This window comes from Phascolarctos cinereus, unplaced genomic scaffold (assembly GCF_003287225.1).
Source record: "Phascolarctos cinereus isolate Bilbo 61053 unplaced genomic scaffold, phaCin_HiC Scaffold_5;HRSCAF=322, whole genome shotgun sequence".
Taxonomy (NCBI): Eukaryota; Metazoa; Chordata; class Mammalia; order Diprotodontia; family Phascolarctidae; genus Phascolarctos; species Phascolarctos cinereus.
The window spans coordinates 418,300,850-418,313,557 of NW_027555958.1; the positions used below are offsets into that span (position 1 = coordinate 418,300,850).

The 12,708-nt window shown below is 34.1% G+C and overlaps 1 protein-coding gene across 3 annotated transcripts in view; it reads left to right on the forward strand.

Moving 5' to 3' along the window:
• Positions 1 to 12,708, forward strand: part of KIFAP3 (kinesin associated protein 3) — a 210,867-nt gene that overhangs the window by 38,059 nt on the left and 160,100 nt on the right. For all 3 annotated transcript variants that reach the window (XM_020974677.2, XM_020974675.2, XM_078156503.1), the window contains exons 4-5: positions 3,766 to 3,821; positions 4,447 to 4,588. In XM_020974677.2, the coding sequence (XP_020830336.1) occupies positions 3,766 to 3,821; positions 4,447 to 4,588 (198 nt within the window). The remainder of the gene's footprint in view (positions 1 to 3,765; positions 3,822 to 4,446; positions 4,589 to 12,708) is intronic.

The following is a 12,708-nucleotide window of genomic DNA, read 5'->3' on the forward strand; positions in this document are numbered from 1 at the left end:
TTCAGTCATGATACTGCCAACAGATTGGATAGACTTTTTGATGACCAGCCTAGTTATGTTCAGAGAAGCTAGGCAGCTATAGATTAATGACTTGGTGATGAATTTTTTATTCATGGCAACATGAAACAAATAAAAATACAAAATGGCCCTCAGTTCCCTGTGACTCCCATCTGTTTTTTCACTGACTGTAGAATAAAAAGGGGGCAGGGGCAGCTAGGTGGCACAGTGGATAGAACACTGGCCATGAAGTCAGAAGGACCTGAGTTCAAATCCTGCCTCAGACTCATAACACTTACTAGCTGTGTGGCTCTGGGCAAGTCACTTAACCCCAATTGTCTTAACAAAAAAAAGAATAGAAAGGGGGCAGAGGAGGCTAAGAATCACACATTCCTTAGATCATTGATAAATATTAATTTTGATTATACCTGTGAGAACCTTGTTCACAAGTGAATGAACAGAATTTTATTAGTCTTGGTTTATTCACTATAAATAAAACCAAGGGAAGGAAGTTACAGATAAATAGAATATTTCTCAAGTTCTCCTTGAAGAGGAAAATAAAGGAGATAACAGTTTTTATTATGTGTGCATAGGCAACAAGAACACATCATTTCATACATTTATCTCATAATATAGTAAAAAGAACAGCATGAAAATAATTACAGTTTATATGCATTTGTTGCAGGAAATGAAGAGGTAGATAAATTATGTGAAGAATTTGATAAAGCCTAATAAGTTACATCAATGTGTAGGTAATTGATCTAAAACCTTTCAGCATAAGGAATAAGTGAAGCCAAAAAGTTGCAGACTAAACAGAAATATTAAGCCTATAAAAAATGAATAGTTTTTTCAAGAAATTGTTATAGGGGCAGCTAGATGGGGTCATGGTGCATAGAGTCCTGGGCCTGGAGTCAGGAAGACCTGTGTTCAGTTTTGACCTCATACGCTTACCGGCTGTGTGGCTCTGAGAAAGTCACTTAACCTCTGCTTGCCTCAGTTTCCTCTTCAATAAAATGAGGGTAATAATAACACTTAACTCTTAGAGTTGTTGTGACGATCAAATAATAATTGTGATTATTTTAAAGCACTTCACACAGTGCCTGACACATGGTAGGCACTATATAAATGTTAGCTCTCATCAGCTATTATTAAGAAAAGACTTAGAAAGTGATACATATGGTGAGCACTGAATAACATTACAGAAATAAAAATTGATTATTTTAAAAACAGGAAATGACTCGTTATTGATGTGGGAGTCATTCTCGAATCAGCTGTGTTGTCACACCACCTACTTGTTAGTGTGAAAATCAAAACACATAGCTAGAAGAATAAAAATGAGAAAAGATAAGGTGTTCAGCTAAAACAATACCAACCAGCATGATCTATTTAACCAAATAGTTAGTTTGGTTATTTTAACCAAAAATGGGAAATGCACAGAAAAAAGGACATTGATAGTGATATGACAATTTCATACAAAATTCAGTTGATATCAATCAGTTTCCATAATGAGAACAAGAGTGTCTATAAATGTGTGGAATTTCTCGTAAAATAATTTTATATAGATAGAATAGGCAGTATGGTTCAGTCAATACTGATGTGTTCTCAGGGTAGAGAGTGTGAACATTTTGTTAAAATTTGAGTTATTCGGCAAATACTTTAATTTGTCATAAGCAGAGAGATATGGAAGCCTAGAGCAGTGTTCTTTTAGGAAATAAACTTATTTATAAAATCTTAGGTAGAATGATGATGAGAGATTAAAGAATATTGCCTTATCAAAAGGCAGGTAGAACTGAGGAGAAGGATGAGAAATAGGAGAGGGGGATAAGGATGGGTGAGGGAAAGAGAACCTGTGGGAATACAGTTACTATAAAATAGATCGAGGAAAGATAACTAGAGAGACGAAGAACTATCTTTAAAGAGAGAAAGAAACAATAATGACAGCAAATCTGAGAAAAAGCAATATTAGAGATAGATGGAGGAAAATTAAATATAGCTCTAACTCATAACTTTAAATGTGAAAGGATTAAACAATCCAATAAAATAGAGCAATAGGTCAATCAGGAAAAAAAAAAACCACAATCTTTTGCTTATAAGAAATACAATTAAAAGGCAAAGACATCCAGAATAAAAATGATGGTCAGGAACAAATTTGCTATGCATTACGTGAATCCAAAAAACAGGAGTTGTGATCATGTCAGACAAAGCAAAAACAGAAATTTACAACATAAAAAGAGACAAACCAGGAAAGTTATGCTATCCTGAAATGAAACCTAAACATACCAATGTCATATTAAACTTATATACTCTAAATGCCTTAGCAACTAAATTCATAAAGGTGAAATTAATTGAATTACCAAAAGACATAGACAAGAATAAAATAGTGGCAAAATTGAAAAAAAAATTGCTGGAGAAACTAGAGCCAAAACACTTAAGGCATGTTATGAGCAGAAATTATAAAGAATATACACATTTCTTAATACCACATGGAATATTTAGACAGATTAACCCTATATTAGGGCATACAAATGTTGCAAATAAATGTTGAAAGGTAAAAATGGACAATACATCCTTTACAGACTATAAGACACTAAAAATATTAATCAGTACAGGGAATACAATATAGACCCAAATGGAAACTTAAGGGCAAAATCTTAAATAATGAGTGGGTCAGCCGACAATTGTAATAACAAAGTCACATAGTAAAATTTCTTGAATTCAATTAAAGCAGTCCTCAGGGGGAAATTATATCCCTAAAAGTATTTATTAACAAACTATGAAAGGAGAAGATTAATGAATCTGCATTTTTTAAAATTAGGTGACAAAATTAGGCAAAAATGAGGGATGACATTGGTATCTGTGTGCTCTAGTGGTATTCGTGTAATATCAAGAGAATGTATGGAGGAATGACCTTGTGAGTCACTTAACCTCTTGGGGCCTTTATTTTCTTCCATAAAGAGTGAAGGTTTTGAACTAGATAACCTCTGAGGTCCTATATCTGTGATCCCATTTTTGTCTGAAGAGACTCAGGATGTTTGACGGTCTTCTTTTGATAGAGGATCATGGACAAAATTTGCCAAAGATGGGCTTCAACTTGCATCCTTGGTACATCATGATGAGATCACCAATCCATTTGGAATATTTGAGAATTATAAAGTGAAATTGTGTTCATCAAAAAATGTCCTATGTTTCCAGATTGTGATATATGTTCATCAGTCTCACTTCGTTGTTTTAAGTGCCAAGGGAGGGGAAAATACTGCCAACTATAAGCATTTACCTTTTTTTATATCAACTTAATTTATATTTGTAGCAAGACTGCTTCTTAATCATTTAAGGTCTGGTTTTCAGTTGTGTGAATTGTATAATCTGTGCTTCACCTCTTTATCTTCTGTTATCTGCCTTTTACTCTCTTTTCTCATTCTCATTTGAAATGTTAATTAGTCATGAGACTAGAGAGTAAGGTCACTACTACTATACAGGAAGTTTACATTACTGCTTAAAATGAATTTAGGGATTTCTGGGCACTGTATTTATTTACATAGCTTACTTTACATAAGTATGAGTTCGTTACACACACACACACACACACACACACACATACACATACCACACATCCCTTGGTTTTTGGAAAGAAAGAAATAACAGTTTACTTTCCCAAATTTGTCAGATTCAAAACATCCCGCTAAGCTAGAATTAATATCTGTTGATAGGAAAGTATTTTATCAGTAAATACTCATAATCTCATAATTGCTCTGCCTTTTATTGTTACAGAAAAAAAAGAAAAATCTAGCAAGCCTAAAGATCCACCTCCTTTTGAAGGAATGGAGGTAAGACAACGCTGTAATAGGATGTTCATTTTAAAGTATTGTAGCTAAGTAACTACTTGTTATTTTTCTTTGAATAATGACAGCAATCAAATTAGTGAAGTGTGGAATTTTTTTGTAAATGAGACTGAAAAAGAACTCTTCTACAGTTACTGCTAGGAAAAAAAAAAAGAATGCCAGCTTCTTAAACTAAAGAGGAATAATGCTGACTATGACGTATTATGCCATGATTTCTTATAATAAGATGGATAAAGTTTTGAAATATTCTCTTTATAATAAAATTACATTATTGAATGGCCTTTTTAGTCTGTTGCAGTTCCTCCAAATTATTCAGCACAGTATTTAAGATATTTTACATTTGTAGTAATCCTAATTCCAATTTTTAGAGTATGTGCTTCCCTTTATATATATTTTGTGGTTTTATAACCACTAAAGCTGGTGCCCCAATCCTAAGTGTCTAGTTCTTTCCACAACAAAAAGAGGTCCATTACAAGTCCATAAGAAATTTGTTGTTGTAAGGAAGTATTAATTCCAGCCTGTGCTGAAAAATGAACTGCCTTTGGCTACACGTTAGGTATAATTTTTTTTTCACTTTAGTATCTCCTCCATCTCTCTTTGTATATTTCAGATTGATGAAGTGGCTAATATTAATGATATGGATGAGTACATTGAATTGTTGTATGAAGATATTCCTGATAAGGTGCGTGGCTCTGCCTTGATTCTGCAGCTTGCTCGAAATCCTGATAACTTGGAAGAACTACTGCTCAATGGTAATTTACATATATCCTGATTTTAAGAAAAACAAAAAACTCACGGTCACAAAACTCAATTTTTGGATTATCTATGATAATAGGTGGATCAATTTCATGAATAATCCAGAAATCACTCATAATTAGCTTTTGAAAACATAGTAATTTTTCAGCTAACTTATTTTCTTGCAGATATCTTATTAAAACATATATGTCTTTGAATATGTGCTATTTGAGAGGAATGTGCCTATCCAAAGAGGGCACTTGATGGTGGATAATGACAGTAGACTGATTTTTAACATTCTCTGTGGACTCTATAATTATAGACATCTGAATCACACAGAAAAATGAGAGTTGACTTCAGTGTTATCTTTTCTTTTCTCAAAAACTCCTTTTCTTACTAAGGTAATAATCATACAAACATTTTTATTCTGGTTACAATTTTAGTATTTTCTTAGTAAGAGAAAAATGCAACTAGCTTGTTTACTGTTTTTTAAAATTCTCTAAATTCCAGATTCTTGTTTTCCATTCACCAGAAGTGCTTGATAATTGAAGTTATTTCAGGCTGGTGTTTGCTTTAGGGCCTATTATGTGCAAGGCATTTTTAAACTATTAGTTATGGTGAAAGTTAAATCTCTTGTGATTTTATTGATAATTTTTCCATTTAATAGAGCTGTTCCAAAATATTGTCAGAATAGCCAAATAGTCTTTTTACAGTTGCTTACTGTACACAACAGTCACTCAGTTTTCACTTCACCTTGCATCAGTTCATATAGATCTTGCCATGTTTTTCTGAAACCACTCCCCTTGTCATTTCTTATAGCACAATAGTAGTCCATCACAATCATATGCCACCACTTACTTGTTCAACCATTTCCCAATTGATGATTGTCTCCTTGATTTCTAATTCTTTGCCACCACAAATATTATTACCATAAATGTTTTTGTACTTATAGATCCTTTTCTTTTTTCATTAATCTCTTTGGGATACAGCCCTAGTCGTGTTATTGCTGGGTCAAAGTGTATGCACAATTTTATAGCCCTTTGGCCATAGTTCCAAATTATTCTGCAGAATGGTTAGACCAATTCCCTACTCCCCCAGCAGTTTATTAGTATGCCTATTTTTCCCTCATCCCCTCCAGCATTTGTCATTTTTTCTAGGTGTGAGGTGGTATCTCAGAGTTTTTAAATTTGATTTAGCAAATATTTTCATGTGACTATAGATAGTTTCAATTTCTTCATCTAAAAACTGCCTGTTTATGTCATCTGACCATTTATCAATTGGGGTTTGATTTTTCTTCAACGTGTATCTCAGTGATACAAATCAAAACCCATCCATGGTTACCAGTCTTGTGTAACTTATATCCATATTCTCCAGTAAGTTCACCAAAGGAGTTTCCATTCAGTGTACTTTCTGCACATGTTCTTGGCTTTGCATAGATACCAATGGAAAATGAGCTATCCGTCAGTTACCTCTTCCTTTCTGTGTGACTGATCCATATTTTTTCTATTCATTTATTTCTCAAGTGCTATATTTTATACTGGTTTTCCTAATTTCTTTTTGTATTGTGTGTTAGCATACACACATCCAAGCCCCTCTCACTTGATCTTTGGATGATATTCAACTTTAATTCTTCAAAGACTATAATATTCCATGACTCAGTAGTATGTTATCTTTGAAAGAAAATGGGCATTTGAAAGTTTAGCCTTTGTTTCAAAGAGAAGTTTGAGGATCACTTAAAGAAGTTGGCAGTTTCCCAAGGCAAACCAGCCAACTCTTCTCTTGTTCAGTTTTAGGCCAGCTAAGCCCACTGCCCAATTGTAGTATGTGTCCAAGGTAGACACACTGATGGATAAGCTATGTAGGCTGTCTATCCATCCATATATCATATTCTTGAGAGTAGGTGATTTGTTACCACCTTGGGTTTTTTTTGTGTGTCAGTAACAGACCAAACTCTTTAAAATGATTATGGATCTCACTCAGGAGGCTTCTCAGTCTTGATAAAATCAGCACAATTTTCATCGGAAAATAGGAACAACTAGAGGAATTTACCGTCTATGGAGAATTCCTCTTTGAGTTGGTCCTTACGTTGAACCTCTTCTTCTTTTCAGTAATTTAATAGTTATGATTATTGTGATATCTTTTCAGAAATCTTTTATTATTTGGACATATGCATAGGAGATGTGTTGAAGGAGGGCATTTAAGCTACCATTTTGCTCAGTTAAGTGCTAAATTTAAATTGATAAGCACAGTAAGATTTTATATATTATCTTGCTTTCACTCTTTATACTTTGTCAAGCCTCAACCCTGAATTACTTTCTCTATCTGCCTCTCCTGTTACTCATGTTGAACAGAACTGAAGGGAAAAAAATGCTAGAGTCTGCTATAGATTTAAGCTAGCTAATATCAACTGGGCCCATCCTACTTCCCTATGTTGCTTAACTTGTTTCAAGCCTTTTTCCTGGAAGCTGTTGACACCGCTTATTTTCTGCTGCCTATAAACCTGCCCATGTTTGTCCCCATTTTTAAAAATCCTCAGTAGATCCTAGCATCCCCACTAGTCATCATTCTATATATCTCCTCCCCTTTTCAGCCAAGCTCCTTAAAAAAGTCATCTGTACTTCCTCTACTTTCCGTCTGTTCTAAACCATGTGCAATCTGGCTTCAAACCTCATCATTCAGATGAAACTTTTCTACCCAGTTACTACTATTGCTCTCTCAGTTGCTAAATCTAATGCCCTCTTCTCAATCTTCATCCTTTTTGACCTTTATAGCATTTGACACTATTGTCCCATTTCTCCTCCTGGATATACTCTGCTTTCTGGGTTTTTGTGATAATTGTGGTTTTCTTCTTCCCCATATGACTGCTCCTTCTCAGTCTTCTTTGCTGAATCTGCTTCCACATTATGTTCACTAACTGTGGCTCTGTCTTGGGCCCTCTTCTCTGTTCTCCCTCGCTTTGGTGATCTCATCAGCTCTCACGAATTCACTTATCATCTTTATTCAGATGATTCCCGTATTCGCTTATCCAGCTGCAGTCTCTCTGTTGACTTCTAGCCCCACATCACCAGCTAGCTGGATGTGCTATAGACATTTGAAACTCAGCATTTCCAAAAGGGAATTTATCTTTCCTCACAAACTTTCCTTCTCCAAACTATTACTGTCAAGGGTACCACCATCCTTCTAGTCAACCAGGTTCACCACCTCAGGATTATCCTTGACTCCTCACTCTTTGCACACTCCACATATCCAAATCTTATAATTTCTTTCTCAGTATCGTCTCTTGTGCGCTTGTCTCTACCCATACAGCCACCAACCCTAGTTCAGGCCCTTATCACCTTACATTGAGGTTATTACAATAGGTGGTTGGTGAGTCTGCCTGCCCCATGTCACTCCTCATGTTAATCTACCCTCCATTCAGCCACTAAAGTGATTTTTCCTAAAGCAGAAGTCTGACCAAGTCCCCTCCCTGCATAATAAATTCCATTAGCTGTCTTTTGCCTGTAGGATAAAATACTACTTGCGGTGTTCAGAGCCCTTCAAATCTAGCCTGCTACTACCTTTCCAGTGTTCTTATACTTACTGTCTACCATGTTCTACTCCTTAATCTAGTAACACTGCCCTCTTATCTGTTCCACAGACAAAATGCTGCAGCTGTCAGCCCTGAGCATTTTTTCAGGCTTCTCTTATTCTGGAAGGCTCCCCTTCCTCATCTCTGCCTTCTGCCTTTGCTGGCTTCGTTTAAGTCCCAACTAAAATCTCACCTTCTACAGGAAACCTTTCCTAACCTGTATTATTTCTACTGCTTTCCATCTATTAATTATTTCCTGTTTATCTGGAGTATAATTTGTTTGTATGTATTTATTGTCTCCAGTAGGGCATGCACTTCTGAACGGCAAGAGCTATCTAGTTAAAAGGGGGAAGGATACACAAACACACAGCATAGGTTACCCAGCAGTGAAGTTGAAGGGAAAGGAGGTAAAGGAAAGAATGAGGGGATAAGAGAAGAGGAAGAATAGATTAAGGAAGGCAGCAGTCAGAAGCAAAACAGACAGTTCAGTAAAGGACAGAGGACAAAAAGAGAAAGGAAAATATAAGAGAATGGGATGTAACGAAATAACGTAGAACTTGAATAGATGACCTCACCCATAAAACAGAAGGTGATAGAATAAATTGAAAATAGAATTCAATAATATATTGTTTATAAAAAAGACACTTGAAACAGATGCAGAATTAAAATAGGGGCTAGATCAAATTTTGTTACGCTTCAGCTCAAGTAAAAAAGGCAGGAGTAGTAATCATCTCAGACAAAGCAAAAGTAAATATAGACCTAATAGAGATAAACAAGACTAGATTTTGCTAAAAGATATCATAGACAATGAATTAAAATTAATACTAAATATATATACACCAGATGATGTAGCATCTAAATTCTTAAAGGAAAAGTTAATGAATTATTGGAAGAAATGGAGAGTAGAACTATAATATTGAAGGATCTCAATTTACCCCTCTCAGACCTAGATAAATCTAATCTTAAAATAAACAAAAAAGAAGTTAAGGAGATGAATAGAATTTTTTAAAAGTTAGATATGATAGATTTGTAGGGAATATTGAATGGGAATAGAAAGGAGTATATTTCTCAACTATTTATTAGCTGTACATAAAACCTTTACAAGAATTGAGCATGTATTAGGGCAAAAAACCTCACGAACAAATGCAAAAAATTAAAAATGTTAAATGCACTTTTACTACCCATAATGAAATAAAAATCATATTCAATGAAGGACCTTTGAAGCAAAGATTAAAAATTAAAAGATTAAAAAATTTAAAATTAATTGGAAATTAACTAACTTCATCCTAAAGAATGAGTAGGTCAAAAACATCACAGAAACAATTAATAATTTCATTAAAGATAATGACAGCAATGAGACAAAATTTAAAAATTTGTAGCCAGAGTTGTGTATGTATCCAAAGTACTACAAAGGGGAAATTTTATATTTCTGAACAAATGAACTAGACATGCAAAGAACCTCAAAACCAACAAACAAATTAAAAATCTTGACTTAAACACCAAAATAGAAATCCTGAAAAACAAAGGTGAAATGAATAAAATTAGAAGTTTAAAAAAATAAAAGCATTGAAATAATAAATAGAAATAGTAGTTTTAAAAATAAAAAATTTAGAAAATTGGATTTAAATAAAGAAGAAAACCAAATTAGCAGTGTCAAAAATGAAAAAAGTGAAGTCACAGTCATTGAAGAAATAAAAGTAATTGTTAGAAGTTATTTTGCCCAACAACATGCCAATAAAACTGACAATCTAAATGAAATGTATAAATATTTACAAACTAAAAATTTTCTGAGATAACCAAACAAGAAACAGAATAATCATATTATAGAAAAATAAATTGAAGAAGCCATAAATGAACTCCCAAAGGAAAAATAAAAGATCAAATGGATGACAAGTGAATTCCACAAACGTTTACATAATAATTCCAATGTTACATAAGCTATTTGAAAAAATAAGGAATCCAACTAAATTCCTTCTATAACACAAATGTGATATGGTCTTGATATATAAATCAGAGAGTCAAGAGAGAAAGAAAAATATAGCCTAATTTCCAAAATAAACATTTATTTAAAAACTTAGATGAAATACTGGCGAGGAGATTATAACAATGTATTACAAAGATCACACACTGTAATTATGCTGGATTTATACCAGAAATATCGGGCTTTTTCAACATTAGTAAAATAATGATATGATTGAATACATTAATAACAAAAGCAATTAAGATAATTTTTTCAATAGATGCAGAAAAAGCTTTTGACAAAATACAACATCTATTCTCAACAAAAAAACAAGAAAGCATAGGAATAAACAAATCTTTCCCTAAAATGATAAGAAGTATCCACCTAAAACCAAGAGCCAACATTATATGTAATAGGGACAAGTTAGAAATTTTTCCAAAATGATAAGGAATGAAACAAGTTCAGTATCATCATTACTATTCAATATTGAACTAGACATGCTATCTATAGCAATAAGACAAGAAAAAGAAATTAAGAGAATAAGCATAAGCAAAGAGAAAAAAACTTGCTTTTTGTAGAAGATAAGATATTTTACTTAAAGAATCTTAGTGAGTCAACTAAAAACTAACTGAAACAATTATAAAATTTCAGGAAAGTTGCAGGATATGAAATAAGACATACAAGTCATTGACATTTCTGTATATTACCCAGGACATCCACCAGGAAAAGAGAGAAATTTCAGTTAAAGCAACTACAAATCATATAAAACACATGAATCTACTGGTCAAGACATAACACATAAGAGCTGTATGAATACAATTGCAAAACAATCATTATGCAAATAAAGGCTGAACTAAATAATTGGAGATGTATTAGTTTCTCATGGGGAGGCCAAGCCAATATGAGAAAATGACAATATTGCCTAAATTAATTTACTTATTCAGTGCTATACCAATCAAACTACCAAAGAATTACTTTATTGACTTTGAAAAAAATATTAACACAATTCACCTGGAGAGGGAAAAATAAAAAATATCAAGGGAATCAATGAAAAAAATGGTGAGGAAGGAAGCCTAATAACCTGGTCTCAAACTATACTATGAAGTTATAATTTTCAAAACACCTTGGGACTGGGAAAGAAATAGATTGATCAGTAGAATAGATTGGGCACACAATGTATGGAAGCAAATGAGTACAGTAACCTGGTGTTTGATAAACTCAGTGATCCCAGATATTGGGGCAAGAACTCATTATTTGACAGAAAGTGTTGGGGAAACTGTATAACAATCTGGCAGAATCCAGCTATAGACTAACATCACACATCATGTACTAAGATAAGCTCTAAATGGGTACATGATTTAGATGTAAAGAGTGATACCATGAGCAAATTAGGGGAGCGTGGAAGAAATCACCTCTGTGATATATGGATAGGAGAAGAGTTCATGACCAAATCGATAAAGAGGTTAATAGGAAGAAGCTCTGAAAGACTTAAGAACTCTGATCAACACAGTGACTAACCATAATTCCAGAGGACTCGTGATGAAATCTGCTAGTGGACCAGAATATAAATCGAAGCTTTTCTTTTCTTTTCTCAGATTTTCTTTCTTTCTTTCTTTTTTGTCATGACTAATGAAGGAACTTGTTTTGTATGACTATGCATATTTTTAACGACCATTTTTCTAGCCTCAATAAGTAGGGGAGGGGCTAGGGGTAGGAGAGAATTCAGAAATGAAAATAAAATAAAATTGAATTTTTTTAAATGGAAAAAAATAAAGCATATTACTGACCATTTTAGCACCCTACCCCCCAGTAAATACCAACTTCCAATTACTTATAGGATTGAATATAAAATCTTCTATTTGGCAATAACCTGGCCCCTTTCTACCATTGTTTTTCAGTCATGTCCAACTGTTCATGACTCTGTATGGGGCTTTCTTGGCAATGATGCTGGAGTGGCTTGCCATTGCCTTTCCCCAGTGGATTAAAACAAACAGAGATTGAGTGACTTGCCCAGGATCTCACAGCTAGGAAGTGTCTGAGGCCAGTTTGAACTTCTTGACTCCAGGCCCTGGCTCTATCCACTGAGCAACCTAGCTGCCTCCTGATAATGTAACTGTCCCACTGTATTCTTCCCTGGTCAGACCACCTCTCGAATATTTCACTGAGTTCAGGTTATCACATTTTAGAAAGGTCTTTTTAAAAAAGAGACTGTACCCAGAAGAGGGTGAACAGGATGGCCTGGAACCATTTCATAAGAGTATTTCTTAAAGGAACTAGGGAAGTCTAGGCTGCAAAATGAAATACTTGGGGGGAGGGGGGAGAAATGATTTCTGTCTTTAAGGTGTTTGAGCAGTTGTATTGTGAAGGGTTGTTCAGTTTGTCTCCAAAGGGTAGAAGAACTAGAAGCAACAAGGGGAAGCTGTAGAGAGGCAGATTTAAGTTTAATACAAAGAAAATTTAACACAAAATTAGGGGAGTCAAAAGGTAGAATGAATTCCCTTGATTGATTAGGGAGTTCCCTTTTACTAGACTTGGAGTCCACAGAAACTTAGTTTCAGAAATGGAAAGAGATTCATAAGCTACACACCACAGGCTACTGAACTGAACTT